This window comes from Dipodomys spectabilis, unplaced genomic scaffold, assembly GCF_019054845.1.
Source record: "Dipodomys spectabilis isolate Male_0828 unplaced genomic scaffold, ASM1905484v1 ptg000095l, whole genome shotgun sequence".
Lineage (NCBI taxonomy): Eukaryota > Metazoa > Chordata > Mammalia > Rodentia > Heteromyidae > Dipodomys > Dipodomys spectabilis.
Window position 1 is genome coordinate 38,046,701 of NW_024870772.1, and position 22,555 is coordinate 38,069,255.

A 22,555-nucleotide genomic window follows, 5' to 3' on the forward strand; every position below is an offset into this window, starting at 1 on the left:
ATAGGGGGCGGTTTGCCCACGGGCCAGTTGGCAGGGGATTGTTGTAAACAATCCCTCTTAAAGTGCCCTTCCTGCCCCCATTTAAAACAAGTCCCTCTCCCCGATGACCTTGGGGTTCCTTGGCCCTGGGCTGCCAGCGCCTGAGTAATGGCCTCAGTCATTGTAGATGCCTGAGCCTGTAAAGCTAAAGCTAGTGATTGGGACTGGTGCTGTTGCGTTCCCACATCCTGTGAGGCCACCACCCATCTGCTCAGGGAACTCTCTCTCAATCCCTTGCAGGCCATGCGGCGGTCTGCATTCCCTTCCCAGACCAGCAGCTTTACAAACTGATCTCGGAGGTTCCCTGTCGGCAGCTTGAGGTGAACACTCTGTTGGACTCGGTCTATGAAATCAGGTCGAGGCTCACCCAGTTTTTGTCTCACTTCTGCCATGGGGGACTCAGTAGGCCCATCATCTAGTTTGTACCACACGGCAAGTCCTGCCTGCCTCACCTGGTCACGGTACGGGCCAGGTATTGCGGCCTGTTGGATGCCGGTGGAGTACCCTTCCCCCTTCCCTGCTAGCATGGCATAAGTAATAGGTTTTGCTGGTTGAGCCTGCCGGTTACTCTCCGCTTGCACTCTGCATTCCTCCTTAAAGAAAGCACACCATTTAATAAACTGAGAACTAGTGGTCTGGGCCCAGGGAGAGTTTGGGCCATCCTCCGCCACCGCCTTGTGGAGCTCTTTAAGATCCTTAGCTTCCCATGGATACCATTCCAAGGGCCTGTTAGCCCCTGATGCCACATTGACCGGATACGCTTGGGGAAGCGAATCCTGTGGCCGAGAGTCTGGGCTCTTGGGTGGCCCTTCCTTTCCAGAGGAGGTCTCCGAGTAGGTTACTTCCTCAGCCCTTGGTCCCTCCATGTGGTAGGGGTCTGGGCTTTGCAAGTCCCTCTCGCAGGTCTCGTAGGGCGCCGTACCTCCCGTCCAATCAGGGGAATAGGGAGGGGGCCTAGGACCGTCCGGGGCACCTGAGTAGCTGCCTCCGCCCCTGCATGCACAGATAGTGCGTTCCCGGTTGAATTTGACCTTTTCCTTTTCCTTTTTACTTCCCAAGTTCTCCTGTACTCCTTCTAGGCCTAATGTTGCCTCCTCCTCCTTCTTCTGTGATATAGCATTACCCATATTTAGGGTTTCACTTACCCCGAGAGACCGCTTAGCCTCGGCCGGTATCTTTTCCTTTCGTGCCCCACGTTGGGCGCCAGATGTTGGGTCTTCGTCCGTCCCACGAAAGACGGACGGGGTCCGAGGAAAGGTAAGTGCGGCGCTCGCCCGTTCCCTAGCCTCCCTCAGCCCAGGAGACAATCAGACACAGCGGGGAGCCAAATCCAGCAGGTAGAAAAACTCGTTTATTAACAGAGAGCAGCCCCTTTTAAAGACAACAAGGGTGGGTGGCATGGTAAGGGAGGAAGAGGAACCAATCACTGTCAAGGTCACACCCTATCATTCACCTGAGCCCTCACGGGCTGGTTAGGCACTGATCAGAAGATCAATTGGGGTCTGCCCACTCAACCCCTCCCAGAGCCATCTTGGCTGGCCATGTGCTCTCCAGTAAATTAGGCTCTGCCCACTCAACCCCCTCCCAGCGCCATCTTTGCTGCCCATGTGCTCCACAATAATAAACACTATAGAGTATTTGCTGGTCAATTTTCTAACCCCAAGCCCAGGCAGAAGGGGATGTATATGAGATTCCCATCTTCAAAGTACCCAGCAAAAAGCCAAAGTGTAGTTCCACTGAGCAAGCTAAGCAAGCACACTAAGAGAAAACAGGCTCTGAGTCTACCCTGTACTAGGAAAAAATAAAAAGACAAAAAAATAAGTAGAAGAAGAAAAGGAAAAGGTTCAACACCACCAATCAGTTTTAGAACATTTTATAACACCAAAAATATACTGCATATCCTATTTCTCTATAGCCTAGACAACCACTAACCCTAATCTATTTTCTATATGTATAAAAGTGTCTGTTCTGCACTTTTTTGGGGGGGGGGATCCGGTCCTGGGGCCTAAACTCTGGGCCTGGGCGCTGTCCCTCAGCTCTTCAGCTCAAGGCTAGCATTCTACCACTTGAACCATAGCACCACTTCCGGCTTTTTTTTTTCTGCTTATGTGGTACTAAGGAATCGAACCCAGGGCCTCAAGCATGCAAGACAAGCGCTCTACCACTGAGCTACCTTCCCAGCCCCTGTTTTGCACTTTTTATTTTTATTTATTTTCTATTTTTATTTTTTTGCTGGTCCTGGGGCTTGCTTGAACTCAGGGCCTGGGCACTGCTGAGCTTCTTTTGCTCAAGGCTAGTGCTTTTCTCCCTGAGCCACAGTGCTGCTTCTGGCTTTTTCTAAGTAGTTTATTGAAGATAATAGACACATGGGCTTTCCTGCCCAGATTAGCTTTGAACTGTGATCCTCAAATCTCAGCCTCCCAAGTAGCTATTATTACAGGCATAAGCCACTGACACCCAGCTATTTTGTACATTTAGTTTTATCAGTGGAATCATGTAAATATGGGTTTTGCACAATGTTGTCAAGGTACATTCATGTTGTCCTTTCTAAGGAGAATGGTCCATTGAATGTATATCCAACATTGAGATTACTCATTGGTTGGTAAACATTCAAATTACTTTCACCTTTTGACTGTTAAGAATAATGTTCCTATGAACATTAAGGATTTATATAAATATAAGGGGGTTTTGTTTTTTACCATTTCTCTTGAGCATATGCCTAAGAAGGGCATTGATTGATAAAATGGTAATTATGTTTCAATTTTTGATGATTGACAGGGGTTTACATTCTTATCAACAAGAGTGTGAGGTTCTGATTTCTCTACTTCCTCCAAAATTCTGGTTATAACACTTTAAAAAAAATAACTGAACCATAACATTTTGATTGTATCATTCTTAACATACCACATGAAGTCACTTATTGAAAAGGTTTCCTTTTTTTTTCTTTGTGTGCTTTTAGTGAGGTTCTTAAAAGCAGCGACTTATATACTATAAACATTTGAACCATGAAGAAGCAGTTTAACATAATTATTGAAAAGACTCCACTGAACCTTTGGTTAAAAGGTTAACAAAATAAATAGGAAAATTTAGATAATTATGTAATTATTCCAGAAATTAATGGCTTATTGAAATAAGTATTTGGGAGCTTAACTCATTATGAGATTATATGTTTCAAACTCATTGACTCACTCAAATAAATAACTGGGTCCATCACTTGACTTTTCTATAATAGAGGGACATTTAGTCAAGTTAGTCTTATTCCTAAATCTGTTAATTGTATCATTTTAACTAAATGTCTCTTAAGGCTCCCATTTATAAGGTCAAGATACTACTGCTCCTCTTAATCAAAAAAACTGCTTTGTCACAAAGAAAACTATTGTATAACCAATGGATTGTAATGGCATTTTACATATTTTAAAGCACCAAGTTAAAGCCAGACATAGTAGTACACATGCTTATAATCCAAGCTACTCAGAAACATTATGAGTTCACAGCTAAGCTCAGAAAAGGTAGTGTCAATACCTTGTCTCAAAAACAAGATTGAATGTTGATATCTCATGCATACATTCCTAGCTACTCAGGACACTAACAGCTGGAGGACTGGTTCAAAGTCAGCTAGAGCAGAAAAGTATAGAAGAATCCATCAAAAGAGCCAGGCTGAACATGTAGATAGTGGTAGAATGCCAGTTGTAAGTAAACATGCCAAGTGTACATGAGGCTTCTGAGTTCAGGACCCAGGACAGGCAAAGACTGGAAAGAGAAGGCGGGGCAGGGGCAGAGAGGGAGGGAAAGAGAGAAATAGAGAGAGAGGGGAAAGAAGGAAGGAAGGAAAAAGAAAGGAAGAGAGGAAGGAAGGAACGAAGGACCGAAGGAGAGGAGAAGGAAGGAAGGAGGAGGAAAGGAGAGAGAAAAAGAAAGAGGAAGAAAGAAACAAAGAAAGAAAGAGAAAGAAAAGAAAGAGAAGGAAGCAGAGAAGAGAAAAAGAAAAAGAAAAAAGGAAAAAGGAAGAGATAGAGATGGAAAGAGGAAGAAAGAAGAAAGGAGGAGATCTGTCTCATAGCCCAGGTGGTAAAATGGTTGGCTAATATGTACAAAGCCCTGGGCTCAATCATCAGTACTAGGAAAAATTAAATTAAAATTAAAAAGAGTAGTTAGGATAGGGAAATAACTATGCAGGGAAGAAATTATATGGTACATGGTTGTATGAGTGTTTTTCTGTAGGGGCATGAACTTAGGACTTCGGATTCTTCTCATCTTTTTCAGTCATAACTAATGTTCTGCCACATGAACCATGCCTCCAGTCCAGCATTTTTCTAGTTGATTGGAGATGGAATCTTGTTGACTTTTCTGCCAACACTGACTTTGAACTAATATCTTTAGATCTCAGTCTCTTGAGCAGCTAGGATTTCCGGCATAAATCATCAATGCCTATCAGATTTTATATGTTTTTTTAAGCATTTTAAGCATTTTTAAGCATTTTAAGCATTATAAGTTTTTCTAAGCATTAAATTTCAAACATGAATGCATGCACACAGACACACACACACACACACACACATTTAGGTCTTAGAGAACCTGAATTACAGGATTTAAGAATAGGAGCAGTAGGTGGACACTGGTAGCTCACGCCGCCTGTAATTCCCTGTTGACACTGTTTTTTATTTTGTATTTACATTTTTTTGTATTTATTTTTATTTTGTATTTACATTTATCTGATTTGGGGAAGGGAAAGGGGATCACAAAATGGTGGGACAAAGGACAAAAGGGTCAACCAATGCAACAGCGATACTCACAAGACACTATATTGGAAATGAACTTTACAGCTCGGGGGGGAAGGGAGTTGGAGGGAGGGAAAGTGGTAGAAAACTCCAGTAGGTAACACTGTTGGACAAGAAGTATACTCATTACCTTACGTATGTAACTGTAACTCCTCTGTACATCACCCTGACAATAAAGTAAAATTTTAAAAAGAACAATAGGCAGTCACTGGTAGCTCATGCCTAAAATCCTAGCTAGTCTGGAGGCTGAAGTATAAGGATGACAATTCAAAGCCAGTCCTGGAAGCAAAGTTAGTGATACTCTTATCTATAATTAACCACCAAAAAAGCTGAAAGTGGAGCAGTGGCTCAAGTGGTAGAGCCCCAGAACTGGCACTAAAAAAAAAAAAAAAAAACAACAAAAAGAATGAGAAAAAAGGAAACAAGGAAGTCTGTTAGGAGGCTATGCTAAGTCCCAGCACCTCCCCTATGACTTACTCTGAAGTCCCTGTTAGGTCTTTTGCAGTTCCCAGATGTAAGCACCCTGATGTTTTTAAGCCCGTTTTTTTCTTTGCTGGAATATTTTTTTGTATCATGGTATTACCTTTAAGTAGTGATATAAAGGAGTAGCCATTCACCAAAGCAGTTTATGAATACAGTGCATCTTGATCAATGTCAACCCTTTCAACATTCTCATCCACCCCCGCAACCCTCCCTTTCCCTGACTTCTCTTAATTTTTAGGTTTGTTTTTGTTTTTGCCAGGGTTGGGCTTGAACTCAGAGCCTGGGAGCTGTCTCTGAGCTCTTTGGCTCAAGGTTAGCTCTCTACCACTTTCAGCCACAGTGGCACTTGCAGTTTCGGGATTTTGTTTTTGTTTGTTTTTGTTTTTTCAAGACTATATTTTATTTTTTAAGACTATTTAATTACTAAGTATTGTCACATAGCTTCTAAAGCTCTTTAAGGGTTTTATAAAGTTTATGTTGCATCAATAGCAGTTTATAGTTAGAGGCATTGGGAATTACATATTTTATTTTTTCTTTTTATATTAAATACATTTGTTATTGTAAAGACACTGTACAGAGAGTTTACAGTTACATGAGTAAGGTAATGAGTCCATTTCTTTTTTTTATTGTTACGATGTTATACGGAGGGGTTACAGTTACATGAGTAAGACAATGAGCACATTACTTGTCAATCATTATTACCCCTTCCCTTCCTTGTTGTCCCACTATCCCTTTCCTCCCCCAGCTCCCACACGCCTCTCACCCCTTTCCCCCCTCGCGGCCCAAAGTTGTAAAGTTCATTTCCAATATACTGTGCAGTAGGTATCTTCGTTGCAATGGGTCATCCTGTGTCCTTGTTTTCAGCGTTTTGTTATTCCCCTTCCTCTCCCCAAATTAGACATATGTATATGTAAGATGCAGGATATCAAAACAGAGTAGTGACTGGAGGAAGATGGCGGAGATGTAGCTGGGTTTTGGGTTTTGAGTGGCTTATTGGATATGAGTCTCACGGACCAACCCCCACTACCCCCTCACCTCCTATCCCCCCACCCCCCACCCTGCCCCCTCCACTGGCTTCAGACCATGATCCTTAGAGCTGAGCCTCCTAAATATCTAGGATTACAGGCATGCACCACCAGTGCTTAGCTTTACAAAGATGCATTTTGATTGAAGAGGGATGATGATGTTGAAACCAATTTTTTAATAATCAATTTTTCCTTTTCTTATAGTTATCATTCTACTAATTCAAAGTAAAATAATGAAAATATGGATAGAAAGGGAAACATTAATTAGAATTTTTTCCTAAGGTTGGTTACTTCTCTTTCCTTGAGTTTCTCTTTGACTTGACTTTCTCATTGATTTACTTACTTTCTCACATCTTGTGCCAAGGAATTAAGCGACTGTAGAATACTGGTCCTTGCTCTGCAATGGCCTGTGGCCACTCAGAACCATGCTATCCTACCTGTCTGTCACTCAGACAACCAGGAAGCTGTGTGGTATGCAATGCACCAACCTTCCTAATAAATGAGACAATTAAAAAAATCAGTCATACAATTTATATTGTCATAGTTCTAACCTGGAATATCCAGACATAGGTGAAATTACTGATATAGAGAGTGAATGCTACTATGGACCTAGAAAGATTACAGCAAAATATAGAAAGAAGACAAGTCTGAAAATACTGGGAAAATATAGTAAAATTAAAGTAACAATGGAATTGAGGGAAGGAGGGAGGGAGGAGGGAAGGAAGGGAGGGAGGAGGGAAGGAAGGGAGGGAGAGAGAGGGAGAGAGAGAGAGAGAGAGAGAATGCTCTGGTTACATGACAAAGATGCATATGACCTCAGCCTCCTTATCCAGGGCAGGCCTGGCTACTCCAAGCTGCACAATTCCAGCATGGAAAGGGAGCATAGCATGCTTTCCCTGACAAAACTAGGAATCTTAAAAGATTCTTCCACATTTATTTTTAAGAATTTTAGTTACAGTGTCTAACTAGGATTAATTCAACCTAATATTGGTAGTTATGGGGGGGGGGGTATCTTTTAAACATTCTGGATTCTCTAAATGTATTTTACTTTTCCCTTTAATTTTTAAACTCATGTGCATTTCAAGGGAAATTTAATCCATATGTCCCTGACTCACTCACACTTAACTCATCAAAATGTTGTTTCCCAAAAGCTATTTGATGTTGAAAAAGCCTTATAAGTCTTTATAAGTTTTTTTTTCTCTCTTTGAATTTGGAAGTTTCTTTGCCAGTCATAAATAGTAAACCCAAAGGGTTCACATGCAGCCTCAAACACAGAATTCACAAAGCTCATAGAGACAACATTAACACATGCTCATTTCTTACAATGTTATTTGTTAGATTGTAAAATATTTAAACCTGTACCTTAAACTGTCAAATAAGAGAAAAGTTTTAAAAACAAAAGCTTTATCTTGCATATATAGATTTCTTTGTATTCCATTTCTTTCACAAGTTCTTTTACAAGCCTATTTTTGATTTGTTGATATTTTACTGTAGACATATTTCTGAGTTTCCAAACTTTTGTGTTTTTTTCAATCATGGCTTCTGTAGTCTATAAAACAATTTTGAAGTACTCTTAATACTTATGATATATCTGGTACCCTAATTATGTAAGTTAAACTATAATAAAAGAATATGTTAAAACCATGGTTATTGGACATCAACCATGATTCAAACTACATATAACATTGCTTTGTCTTTTTTATTTAAATAATAAGCCACCCTTGGTTTTAGGCAAGTGTTTCATAATTTTGAGATCTGTTCTAATACAACACTCTAGTTGAAACACTTTTTTTTCTTTTTTAATCAGGATAGAGAATTTCAATGAATTTATAGTGTCAAGCTGACATGGGGGCAATAAGCAACTTCCTACCATTGGTGATATCTTTCTATCGTAAGAGATAAAGCTTTCATAATGTGATATTTATTAGAAAGTATGTGGAAGATTTATGAATCATGATGTTACTCTTAGAGGGATTATGGGAGGTAACAAATCTATCCTCTTGTGAACAAATAGTGGATGCTCACAAATTGGAGAGGAAGATATGGACAGTTCTTTGTTGATTTTTTTCACTGACACACTTGAATGCCCTGGTCTTCTCTCTGGCAGACTTTGGCACTGGTTCAAAGATTATGTGAATCAGTGATTTTTCTACTACTACACTTAATAATATATAAAAGACTGACAATCATTTTGTATACTAAATTTTTTCTTAATTTATTTCTGTAGTTTGGTGCTACAGAGCAGAATAGCAGCCTGCAAAAGATACTTATACATAACAACTCTGGGAACAAGAATCTACATGGCAGATTATAACAGTCATAACAGTTATGATGTATCAGTTCAACTTGTCAGTCCAACAAACCAAATCTACATCTTTTATCAACAAAAAGAAGACAGATGGTTTACTGTCTAAATATTGTTAGATATTTTCCACACAAAATATTTAAGCAGATTTATTGATCAGAAAATTACCAATTTCTGTGTTTTTGTTCAAAACTTCCACTGATTTATTTCTATTAAATCACTACTCTGTGGTGGCGGGAGGGAGGATGTGGGTGCGCACGCGCATGATAGTCCTGGGACTTGAACTCTGGGACTAGGAGCTGTCCTTGAGCTTTTGTGTTAAAGGCTAGTGCTCTACCACTTGAGCTACAGCTCCACATCTAGCTTTTTGTTGGTTATTTGGAGAAAAGAGTCTTACAGACTTTTTTGCTGGGTGCTGGGGCTGGCCTCAAACCATAATCCTCAGATCTCATCCTCCTGAGTAGTTAGAAACCAAGGTAGATAAGTAGTAAGGTAAAAGTGAATCAGGGAATAGGGCTTTTGGAAAAGGGAATCAAACGTTCATTAGAGAAAACATTACTACAGGCATAAATAGTGCTACAACTCTGTGACTTACATATTGTATTTAATTTTAAGATATGGAAAGTTAGGTTCCATTAAAAGAATACTCATTCATGAGCCAGGACTGGAATCTATTTTTCTTTCTTTGGTTCTGAAAACCCTTTGTTATTCTAATACATTAGTGTTTTGGGTTTTTTCCTTGTTGTTGTTTGTTTAACATTGCAACTCTTTGGGGGGATAACGTATCAGTAAAATAAGCATTACCAACATTATTTATAAATGAAAGAAAAGACAAAAGAATATATTGCAAGAGAAAAATGCCAGAAACTATACATTAAAAGCAAAATCTGGACTGCCTTTATTTTTTGATGTCAGATCCCACTTTACTATAGTTGGATGAGGTTATCTAAGCAAAACATATATAAATATCTAATATCTATTCCAGGCAAGACATTAAGTGGCCGACATATATGATTAAAGTTTTTGCTTTCAGTGATCTGTTCAACTGTGATTGTTGCATTTGCAAAATTTTCCAAAAGATGTAAAGATCTGAAATTTGAGAGCTAAGTAGGGCTTGAAGTTCAAAATGAAAACCGTAGAGATCACTTAAAGAAAGTGAGAATATAGGGAGCAAATAGCAAAAGGAAATGTCAGGTCCCCTGTGGAACGAGGTTTAAGGGCAGTCAGTGAATAGAGCCATCAGGGATACCAAGAAGGAAGTCAAACAGTAAAGCCCAAGAAAGACTCCTGTGCTTTGGAGGTCAAGGGCTCAACAATTTCAACCTGGTGGTCTATGGAACACAAGTATTTTTAAATATGGTAATGAGAAAAGATCTGTAAGTTAAGATCTGTAGTTAAATGTGTTAATATAATTAAATATTATAAGTTATCTAGTTAGATATGGTACTGAGAAAAGATGTGTAAGTTCAGATCTTCAGTTAAATGTGTTTGAAGAATTCTGAATATGTTGCCAGACAATGGTGATTATGCCTGTAATTCTAGCTACTCAAGAGGCTGAGATCTGAGGATTAAGGTCCCTAGCTAGTCTAGACAGGAAAGTCCCTGGGATGCCTATCTCTAATTACCCACCAAAGGTCAAGAAGTAGAGCTGTGACACAAGTGATTGAGTGGTAATCATGAGCAAAAATGCTCAGGGACAGAGCCAGAGTTAAGTTCAAGCACTGTGCGTGCGCGCACACACACACACACACACACACACACACACACACACATACACACACACACATACACAGAAGGAAGAAAGGAAAGAAGGGAGGGAAGGGAAGGGAAAGGAGAGAGAGAGTAAGAGATCGAGAGAGAAGCTATTGCTCAGACTTGAAGAAAGAAGGCAAGTTTAGAGACAAAGGAAAAGATCTTGATGTGGCAGAGGAAGCAAGGACCAAAAGCTCAGAAAGAGAAGGTAATTGACTTACCCAGGAAGAATGATGATCTCCTGAATCTAGAGATAAAAACAGGTAAGGATAAATGAAAATGCAGAAAAATGCTTCATTTAGGAAGGTATCAAGACAATTAGTTTTTCTCCAAAATAAGAAAACTGTATTATACAGTTGGGATGGACAAATGTGGTCAGATGAATTTTTCTAGGAAAAAAAAAAAACAACACGTGTATTGAACTGTCTTCCTCAAAAAATCAGTGAACCACCAAAAGCAAGTAATGGCTACTCTGCATTGAAATTCCCAGCTCTAATCTCCGGAATTACCGTTAAAAAGTCTAATGCTGAAAACTACATGGTTGTGTGTGTGGTTGTTTTTTTTTTTTTAAATCTCAACTTACCGTTTCATGAGTCTCAATCTGTCCAGACTTATTTTGTGCTTATTTATCCCTGCAACTATGTGCTTGATCAGACTGTTTTTCCCTGCTTACAGTTCTATCCCCTCACACCCACCTGTCTGTGTCTTACCCACCATCACAGCTCACGTTAGTTGTTGTCATCCTCATCCTATTCCACTTATATTCCCCTCAAAAATGGGAAGTCTCGTCATTCTATGAATTTCCAAAGAATTGCTCCTTCCCCTTTCTTGGTAAGAGGCAAAATTTATAGTAGTTAAAAACTCCAGTTTAGGAACCATTAAATCCTATCTCTGCCACTTGCTAGTTGTGTGACCTTTGCTAAATACCTGATGGATAAGAGGAATAAATGAGATTAACTCATTTAAAATTCTTTACTCAATGCTTAGTTAAGCTCTTTCTCCCACATGTCATCATTTTCTCCTGTACTTTTATCATTTTTACCCTATACTATAATAAAGTCTACATTGTAATAATGTATCACTATGTTCTCTTCTCCTGAAACCAACTTAAATATCTGAGTGCTGAGGTAAATGGCTCTATACATCTTATTTACAAAGCAGATGCAGCCTAAGTACTAGGAAAAGTATGGAAGTTATAAACTTCTGTCATTTTTATTAAAAATGTAGTATGTTTATCGTCTAGTTAGCATGACCAAATATAACTGAATGACTTTTAGTATGTTTCAAATTTTGTTTTCTATAAAATGCAGTTTATGACATGTTTTTAAAGACTTTGAAATTTCTGGAAAACATTCAAGGTATAACCTGTACTTTTAAGTGGCTCTTTACTGTGAGATAGGTCCAGAAGTGTGCTCTGTGTCATTTCCTATATTCAGCTCTGTAAACACAAATTGCACGTATGTGATGGTACTGTGTTAAATGAAGAAAATAGTGCCCTGTCTTCAAGTAGTTTGTGCCAAATTATTTCACAATACTTTTAAGCACATATATTGTAAGTCCTGAATTAAAGGTGTTCCCAGGAAATAATGAGGACAGAAAGGCAAGTTCTGGAGTACAAAGACAATCATACTAGTCCTACAGATTTAAATCATCTTCTGGTTCATTCATTCATCTACTCTAGTAAGAATATACTCTTTCCAATCAGTAAATGATATCCTAGTACCATAAAAGAGTCAGACCTTTCCAGAAGGTGAAAAATGCATTCCATATGTTGAACTAAATGTAATATAACTAGAAACACAAATCTCAACTCACTCACCTATTAAATCATAAGACAGCAAATTATCACACTGAACATTAGATCTATTGCTAGTTTTTTCCCAGTACTTTTTGTGTTGGAAAATAATGCTATTTTACTTAGACTATGCTATCTAAGCTTTTTCTATTATAAAATTGCTAATTTCTGTTATAGGATATACACTAGTTTTTTGGTTACTTTTAATATTAAAAATTACCAGTTGTACAGATAAATTAGAAAACATAAATGTAGGTTTAAGTTAGAGCCTATCAGATTGTCTTATACTTTTATTGTCCATTCCATCATTATTTATAAAAGTGAGAAAGTAACAAATATCAAATAATAGTGGATTAATTAAATTTTCATTTTTTCTCAGTACTTTTAAAATTGTTTACTATGAGCACATTAAATAAGCCAATATGCTGAATTACAATATCCACTTTTTTTCTTGTAAGAGGTCTCCATTTTTTTCGTTTGTTTCAGATTGAACAGACTTAGGCTTTGAAACCATAAGTTTGCACAAATCTCAAAAAGATCACTCTGTGTTCTTAAGCATCTCTCTTTTTTTCTACAATAACCATCTCAGAAAAACAGCAAGCTGTGAGGATAAGTAGCTTATTGCTAATCTCAGTCCTAAAATAGATTATACTCAGATGTCACAAAGAAATAAAAAGGCCACTTCTTGAGTAGAGTATAAACTGTTCTTAATGGACATTTTGGAAACATTGTGTGTGTGAGCATGATGAAGAGGGAAGAGTGCTGAAATTAAATTCATCACTCTTAAGGTACATTTCTGAAATGTTTAAGTTATCCATTCCTAATTCATCTCCTATTTCCATGAAAGTGAAGTATGTTAAAATTTCAGAGGATGTTTATTCAGATCATGTATTCGGACAACTATCAATATTCTTCATATAAAGAAAAAACTTGTCTAGAGATATTTTTATGACTTCTTTACCCTTAAGACATTGTGCCTGAAACACATGGCGCTATTCTGGACAATAGAAATATAAGAATGTTTATAGTATTTTTCTAAGACTACTCTCCCTACTGGCACGTATATAAATACTGAAGCTTTCTTAAGAATCCAAGCTTTCCTAGGTTTTCAAAACAAACTTCCAACTTCCTTAGACCTGTCAGTAATTTATTTTAGATTGTTTTGAGATATAAAACATCATATTATTTTAATTCTGTAGGAAAATGTTTTCTTTAAGATTGATAAGGCCATGGTTTAGAATAGTAAGATACTTTAGCTGCATATTCAGTTGTTCACACTGGGAGTTTTTTCCCACAGTTTTATCAATTATACAAATGATTGTATTTTTATCTTAATTTTTTGGAAAGAATATCCTGTTACTCCCAACATAAAGATTTTCAAATTCATTTGGACTCTTCTGAATGATGTCAAGATTTTAAGTTTAATTATTTTATCAGGATTTATCAGTGTTTATTATGCCAAATAGTGATCCTTTACATGTTCAAGAAGAGAGTAAATGTGGTTTAAAAGTAATTGAAACTGTAGAAAACTCATACAGTTAATAAAACTTATAGCTATAAGTTTAGGAAATGCTAAAGTGATTTGGAAGTACATTATAACTCATGTATCCTAAGTATAGTTTTTGCCTGTTGAATATCATATCAAATAAATATAAAAAATTTCGTTTCTAATTTAACTTCAACTTTTTTTCTCCCTAGTTAGTCTTTGCTCTGTTTTATGTTAAAACTTGTAGAAAAGCTTAGCATTGTTTGAAAATTGAATTGTTCTAATTGCATTTTAATAGCTATGATGCTGTTTACCTTGCTAAAAAAATGCATCAGACAAAAAAAAAGTGGTTATGACCTTTGGATACTGGCCTGAACTGCACATAGGCTCTGTGTTCGAGCTTGACTGAAGTTCATAGCTAAGCATAACGTTTCTATGTTGAACATTAAACAGAAAAACAAAATGGACATCAGTCAGGATCATAGGATAAGGATGTGAGACAAAACAACAAAAAAACTTAATAATTTTGTCTAAGCTTAGACAAAAACAAGGTCACAGTGCATACCACAAAAATACCAAACATCCCCCTCTCCTGGCTAATATGAATAATGCTACTTTTCAGCTGCAGCTCTTGACTACCTCTAGCCTGTGAAAATGGCCAATCACAGAATTATCCCTGATCTGCCTCTTTGAATTTCAAATCACTTGGTCTTAGGCAAGACAGCACTAACAGTACCACATGCTTGTGCAGTAGACTGTTAGTTAAATAACAGAGACTTTTATAAACTATGAAGTTTTGCTAAGATGTGAATGCATTATTACCAAGATTTCTAGGCTAGGAATTTTTATTTTCAACAGCATAATCCAGCTCCATGAGTGTTTAACATGCTTTTTTAAGTATACGTGAGGGATAATTCCCTTTTCAAATGTAAAATATATGTATTTTATACTCAAGTAATTGATGAAGTTTACCATCTCAACTGATCCTATGATAAAAAGAATTTTGTTCTTTCCAAGATACCTCTTAGGTGATCTTTGATCTACAGTTTAAATTAACATTTAATGCCAAGTAATATCACCAATCTTGTAATATAGTAGTGGATACATATTTTTAAAATATTATACCATCAATCATAAAAAGTAAATAACTTTTTAGCATTTAATTATCACTTTAAATGGAGGAATTTTAAATTATTGTATGCATCAATACAATAGAAAGAGGCTTATTCATTTAACTATCCTTTAACATCATTACTTGTATATGTGTACTGATGAGTTTATTATCATGTATCCTTTTATGACAAGTCAAAATTGGAATTAATATATTTACAGCCAGTCCCCAACTTACTACACCACACCATTTAGAAGGTTCAGTTTGTAGTTAAGATCACCTGTAGGACCAGATCTGCCATTATTACCATCTCCCTGGCATCCAGTGATGCTGTCCTTTTGAAACCCTCTATTTAGCAAGAGATCAAGGTTTTCAAATAACCAGGTACCATATGGACAATCTGCTGTTTTGTGATTGTGCTTTAGGTAAACGTTTTAATATAGGATCCCTAATATCCAGAGTCTCCCCCAAAGGGGATTAGAACATAATCCCTCTCTCTATTGCTGTAGTGGATTAACTCGGTATTCTCTCTGTGGCTGGTTTGCTCCCTGAAGGCTGCAACAAAAAGACTCAGTGCTCCTTAAACATGCTACGGAATTGGAAGTTGTAATTGGAGATTTCCAAGGACAAGAGCGAAAATGACACACTATTAAGGCTGAATATTTCATGATGTGTCTTTTCTTAAGGAGCAGTTCGAAATCCTTTCTTATAAACTCCCAGGGGAAAAAAAAATCTCAACTCAGTAGAATGAAATTGGAGTCGAATCAAAAGGAAGTGCAGAAATTCAGAGAAATAAGTAGAGTAAAATGTGTTCGCTGTTAAAAGTTCATGGGGTGCATACTTAAAATTCTTAATTCATTTCAGTAAATCGGTGAATATGGTTTCCATAATTCGTTTCACGATCTTATTCTTTTCAGTTTTCCCGATTTAATTGTGTGGATGTGTTATATTACATTTTAGGAGTAAGAAGCGGTTCGCCATTTTTAGTGTCTCTGACTATTCTTCGTCTCCAAATGCCAGAAACCTCTATTAAGCCCTAAATCACGAGTCCTTGGTATTTGGAGCGAAGACTTTTCTAAGGTTGCAGCCAGGCCCCACAAAGATGACACTTTCCGGTGGGAATCACATCACCTTTCTTCCTCAGGTCGCCCCTCTCAAAAGTAAACAGCGCAGATTTCTCCGAAGTTGAAACGGGAGAAGTGGCGTCCCGAGGAGCGGTCTGGTGGTTTAAGGGTTAAGGGAGCGGTCGGAACCGGCCGCCGCGCCGGGGGACTCGGAGGAGGGCGCGGGCGGCTGGCGGCGACGCCGCGCGCGGAGACCCTCCAATAAACACAAAGGAGGGCCTGGGGAATAGAAACCCAAATCCACTTGTAATCGTACAAGAGATTCGGGCATAATTACTTGAGCAACCTAGATTAAGATTGATGAGCCTTTAAAGTGGCGCTTCAGATCGACCGCCTCGCCCTTTGCAAAGAAAAACCAGGGTCCCGGAGTCGGGAAGGACCTGGACTCCGCCGGGCTGGGCGGTGGAAACCGCGGCCCCGAGTCCCCAGGGCGCCCCGGGGACCGAACGCAGACCGACGGAGGCCTGGGCCGGGCGGTAGAATGACGGAGGCGGTCACCCTCGGGGGTGAAAGCTGGCACTGACGCCTCGTGCTGCAGAGCCTCTCCCCTTTAGGTGCCACCGAAGCCTGCCCAGCCCTCTCTGTTCTCCAGCCACGGAGACGGGGCTGGACCGTCGCGGACTAGGGGTGCGTGGCTCCCCGGGACGGCAGTTTTTGCCACCGCCAGTCTCCCGCGCAGGCCGGGCCCGGTCCACGCTGGGCGGTGGCGACTCCAGTAGGTCTCTCCGCATGGTGCCGGGGCCTACTAGGGCGCTGGGGGTCTGGCTTTTTATTGCCTTTCTCCTCCTGTTGGCTTGGCTCATTTGACTACATGCATTTGAGCCGGTAGGTGACGGGTTCTGGAGCGCCGTGGGTACCCCAGCGGGAGAAAACGACCGCGTTGTTTCTGATTTCCATGTCCTGTGTTAAGACAGGATCACGAAGTATGCCTCCACTTTGAGGAATTTTGACCAGGGCATTATGATCACCACATCCTCCCCTCCTACCCCTCAGAGGGGGCTCCTCCCCCGCCCCCATCAGTATTCTAGTGTCCTGGCGTTCAGATTGAGGAAATTCCAAGAAAGCACCCATAGGTTCACTTTGTTTAAAATAATAATAAATAAATAAATAATAATTAAAAATATTTTACTGAACCCTAGTTCTTTCCACAGTTGGCAAACAGCACTTGCAGATGCCTTTTCTAGGAATCGTTTTGTTTCAGCGTCTTTCTTACATTTGCATCTTTTTTGACGATTCTGTGGTAAAAAAAAATAAATAAATAAACTAGTTAAAAGATTTCCGTTTTCTGCATAAGAACTTTAATGTTTTCTCTCACGCACGTGTGTGGTGGGGCAGAAACTCTGATATTCAGAAAGAAAAAAAAACCTCAGGATGCTGACCTCTCAGTACAGAGCAACTTACATATTTAAATCTTTTCCTCCTCTGCCTCTTCTACCTCTCCTGGGGAGCCATGTCACCGATTGGAATGGCTTGAAATGGTGGTTGGTCTTTCTGGCGATGCCCAATAGCTAGGGTCTTTTGGAAAGCGGGTGATGCTCAGTGGAGAATCTAAGCATTGTGCAGCCCTTTCTGCAAATGAGTTGCTTGACCTCTTGGGTTTTATAGAATTCTTTGTCTCCCAACTCTACAAGTAAGTATTTTAAAACTGAGCAGATCAGCATATCTTGTCTAATGTGAAAAGATTTTGCCACATAATGTAGGCATCATTTTTTCATAGCACATCTTTACAAATAAAACCCTGTTGGTGCCCTTTGGGGGAGTAGGAGAGGGTCAGGGGCACAGCCTGACTCCATTCTCTTGTCTTTTAGGCCCTGTGGTTCTCAGCACCCCAGCCCAACTCATCGCTCCAGTGGTGGTCGCCAAGGGGACTCTCTCCATAACCACGACAGAAATCTACTTCGAAGTAGATGAAGATGATCCTGCCTTCAAGAAGATCGACACGAAAGTGAGTTAGAGTGATTCCATGTACAATATTAGTGGCTTTTTTGGCAGGAAGTGGTTTTCGATTTTGCTTGGATTTTAATGAAAATGGGGGAGGGGAATGCATTCTCTTTCTCACAGAAAATAAAATGAATGAAAAGACACATGCTCTCTCTTATGGAATTGGAGTATATATGAATGAGTTTAAATCCTGTATTACCAGAGCATACACACTTCAACAGTTTTCCTGTGAGTGCCTTTGTGTGCACTTGGGCAGATTTGATAAAGACAAGTGCTCCTCAGAGGTACTTCCCCACCCCCAGCATTTCAGTGAGGAAAGGTCTTAGGAAATTTTGTATAAGATTACTATTAATTTCCAAAAGTATGCGTTGCAGTATGAATTATTATTTATTGAAATGTTATAAGGAATCTGGGATGGGATCCATTAAGATATAATTTCATCTACATTATTGCATCCATTTTTCATATTCCAAAATAAGAATGGATTTTACATATGAATGTAAGAGAAAGAGCAACTTACAAATGTATACACACAGCATATTCTAGCATATTCTAGGTTATATGCTTCTTCAGATGTTACTCCAGAAAATAGATATTTGGACCATTTGAAATCATATATTTGATCTTACAGATTTTAAACAATTGAGCATTAGAGCAGCTCTATGACTCAGAACTCTGTTGTTTTAACTTTCATGTGACTGTAGAATATGAAAACTTTTTCCTGAATTTAAGAATTCAAGATAAATGTCATACTAGATATTTTGGCATTATTGTGCAAAGATCTTCCTTTAAAATATTTTCAGAGACAGTCATTGTAAAATAATTTATAACCCCTGTAAACCTATGAGTGTATTCTTGTTTAACTTAGATACAGAAATAAAGCAGTATGAAGGTGACTGTAAAATAACAATTCAAATTCTAAAGTTTATCACCACCTGGATTAATTAAGGCCTATTAGTAATGAGACCTTTCAGCACTTGTAGGCTATTAAAACACTCCAAAAGACTTGTTGTAGCTCCAGAATTAATGAATTTTTTAAGTGAGCTTGGATGCTCTGTATTTTAAGTAGTTAAAAGCTTGCTCTGTGTTTTAGCTTGTCCTTTGAAGTACAAAAAGAAATTTTGGTTTTGTGACTAATTTATTCTGCTAATGGAACACTTACATTACATAAAATAAGGTTTGACAAAGTATATTGGTTAGAAATTATCTTTATCTTATCAGCTTACCTTCCATATCCAAATTTCACAATTTTTCATTATGATGTTAAATTTATTTGCTCTAAATTAGTCTGATTTTTAAATAATTCATTTGAACTACTATCATGATAGATTTCGTTCCTTATATTGTCAAAAATGTTTTAGAAATACTAACCAGAAGAGCAAGGTTTCAGAGGTTGATTTAAATTGTGTAAGTTGTAGGAAGGAAGGAATGGTCTTATAAACAAGCTAAAAACTGAAGGGAGATGGAGATCTTCTGTAGCTAGACAAAAAGAGCTCTTCTTCAGTATCTTCATGTTTATTTTTAACAATTTCGAAAGCCTATTCTATTTCCCAAAATGTTTAAATATTCAAATGCAATCGACTTTCAAAATGGAGCATCACATCTTTTGATAGAAAAACAATTCAAAGCAAAACACAGCAACTTGGTATTTTACTTCATTTATTAGCTTCTAATTAAATAAAAATCAGCAACAGAAATTAAAATCTAAATCACAAAAGTAATTATCCAGTGTATTTCAAGTGCATTTTTCAAATATATAATTCAGATATTCAAGCGTTATTATATAAGCTGAATTCAAATTCCTTTGAATATATTTAAATAACATTTCAAGTATATTTATGGAATGTTAGAAATAGAACAAGCAATATATTTGAAACAAAAAAAATGTAAACTTTTTAAAGTTCAGACACTTTCAAAGACAGATAAAAGTACCAGGAGGAAATCTAACTTTAAATGGTATCTTGGTTAGTGAAAAATGTCTGGAAGTATCCAAAAATGGCAATTTAAGTTCTGTTCACCAAATCACAAAACACCAACATCCACACTTTAAAAGACAATGTGAGATCACAATTTTTGTTACAAACCAAAATATACATTACACTTTCCTTCAGATGGCAAATCCAAGTCGTGTTTACTCACAGACAGATGTACCTAAATCACAGAATTGCTATAATCCTTTGATCAAGGCAGTGTTCATGGTTCTTCATTGCAGCGGCGCCGATTTCCCGGTGTTATCCTGTACTTTTTAAGGGAGATAGGGAACCGTGTGTAAAGAAGTCTTGTAATACTTGTTTGGGTTTTTCTACCTCCTTCACTGCTTCTTTTTCTCCCCTTGATGGGAGAGGTGAGATGATACTTACACGTTGATAGTACTACTCCTTTTTAAGGAAGAGACTGTTTGCACTGTCTGGCCGAGTATTTGATAGGTCTCGAACAGGAAGTTTTCATTTCATGAGGACTTGGAGAAGAGTAACATTTCAGCTCTTGATTAGATCATCCTCTAAAGTTTTTCCAAACTTTTCGGGTTGGTCAGGATCTCCCGTGCCAGCCGCCACGTTTGTTTGGCAGCGTTTTCCAGGGCTGAGTGAGGCTTGCCTTGAAACAGATCTAAGTTCGGTAGGAAGTAGTGGGGACACCGCCGGCACTGCAGGCAGGAGATGAGTTGCAGCAGAATCCCGTTCAGCCGATCTCCCAGACAAGACTCGTCCCAGTCCGACTCCCTGGGATGCTTTTCACACTCGTAGGACACTAACGTCTTCATGTGGTAGTTGTTCAGGGGCTGGCCTGGCAGTTCGAGGTGTCGATCCCGTAAGGTTTTGAGGATGGAGAGGCATTTCTTTCTGCAGCCCCCCATCTGCAGTCTGTTCTCCGCCTCCGCGAACTGCAGCACCCAGGCGTCGCTCTCGGCCGAGCTCTGCTTGCCGGCCAGGGAGTGGCACTCCTTGGACAAGAGATTGAACCCTTCCGCTTTGACCTCCGCCACCCGGTTGGGCCCCGGCCAGGGGATGTGAGGAAGCGGCCAGTGGGCAGCACTCCTGGGCCAGATCCCGGTGCATTTAAAAGCCGGCGTGATCTGCACCACGTACCTATCTCGGATTCTCAGTTTCACTTCGCTGGTGTCAGCCACCATCTTTACCACATCCCGGTAGCTACATTTGTCTACCGCTTGAGCCACCAGCGTCTGAAACCGGGAGCGGATTTTGCGCGCAGAGAGGTAGCCGGAGGCGGTGATGAACTCCACCCAGAGGGACATGCTCCTCTTGCGCCCGTCGCTTAACTTCAGCACCGCGCAGCCGGGCAGCGAGCCGTCGTCCACGAAGTTGAACACCCCCATTTGGTTAAGATAAAGCACCACTTCAAATTCGGTTGGCGAGATGACCTCGAGGCCCTCGTAGCGATTGTCCATCTCGTTGAGAGAGCTGATGAACCGGGGTTCCTGCACTTCCACTTCCTTCAGTACGTCGGAAACGACTTTGCAGACTTCCCGGATAGTTTTGGCGATGGCAGCTTTCCTGGCTTGGCATTTTTCATTGTAGTACTTATTCAGATGGTAGACCAGCTTGGCTTGGGCCGCGATCATGTTGGGGCAGAGATCCGGATTGTACACCGGAGTCTCGCAGTAAGCTGTGGGATCCAATGCGGCTGCTAGAGCAGGAGCCAACTTCGGTGCAGAAATGGGCCGCAGCGCTCAGGAACGTCTCAAAAGTGTCTTTCCGACGGGCTGCCGCGGTGGCCTCCGGGCGGCCGGCTCTCCCCTTCCTTTTATCTGGGAGCCCAGCCGGTCTTAAAGTGATAGGTGGCTCTCCCCCTCTTCTGCAGTCTCTCTTCCTCTTTTACCGAGTCCTCCTGTGAGAGAGACGCATGGAGAGATCACCCCCTCGGTAATAAAAACAAAAGTTGCTCTGAGACCCAGCAAAGCTCTTCCAGTAGCCAAAAGAATCACCCTTTCTGTATTTATTTACGTTTTCCTGTAATCATTGTGTGTGCAAGACTGTTAATCAGGTGGAGGAAAAGTGTGCCCAGTGTGCGTCGGGCGTGAGTGTGCGTGTGTATATGTCAGAAGAAGCTGCTGTAGGTTTGCCTAAGAGCCCAGATGCACTGGTGTGGAAATTATAAAGGCAGGGCCAGGCAGGCGGGCGGCCAATCGCCACTGGGCTCGTCACGACAGCCTCCTTCAGCTCCAGCCCGGCTAATTAATCCCCCCTCGTGGATCTAAGCACACAAAGTAAAGGTAGGAAGCTGCTGGCGGCAGAAAACCACCCAGGCCACCTAGACAGTTTGGAAATCAAGGAGAAATCTCTCGGCTTTGGTATTACTTGAAGCATATTGACGTTTTGAAAAGACTTGGCAAAGTGGCTCTCTCTCTTCTGTACTGAAAACCCTGCCTGTCTGTTTACCACTGAAATGCAAATACAGGTGTATTAATGGTCATCCATCAATTAGTGAACTAAATAGGGCTTTCTAAAACAAAGTCACTAACTTGCATTTAGACGAAGATAATTAATGTCCGCTAATCCTCAGGGTCTTTTTGAAGTTCAGGTTCAAAGTTTGTTCTTTCATGCCTGACTACTAGCTAACAGAAGCTGGATTTAGGTGGAGTATAGTACTTGAGTCGTTTTTGCCTTTTGGATGTTTCTTGTGTGTTAGAATGACACACACACACACACACACACACACACACACACACACACACACACACCTTAGGCAAGTAGCATA

General features: G+C 39.7%; 2 protein-coding genes across 3 annotated transcripts in view; one reads left to right on the forward strand and one right to left on the reverse strand.

Annotated features, from left to right (window-relative positions):
- The window catches only part of Nbea (neurobeachin), a 532,882-nt gene that overhangs the window by 342,322 nt on the left and 168,005 nt on the right, over positions 1–22,555 (forward strand). For both annotated transcript variants that reach the window (XM_042685587.1, XM_042685588.1), the window contains exon 41: positions 17,707–17,843. In XM_042685587.1, the coding sequence (XP_042541521.1) occupies positions 17,707–17,843 (137 nt within the window). The remainder of the gene's footprint in view (positions 1–17,706; positions 17,844–22,555) is intronic.
- Mab21l1 (mab-21 like 1) lies at positions 19,755–21,419 on the reverse strand. Its single transcript, XM_042685590.1, has one exon. The coding sequence runs from the start codon at positions 21,417–21,419 to the stop codon at positions 20,340–20,342; it is 1,080 nt and encodes a 359-aa protein (XP_042541524.1). The 3' UTR covers positions 19,755–20,339.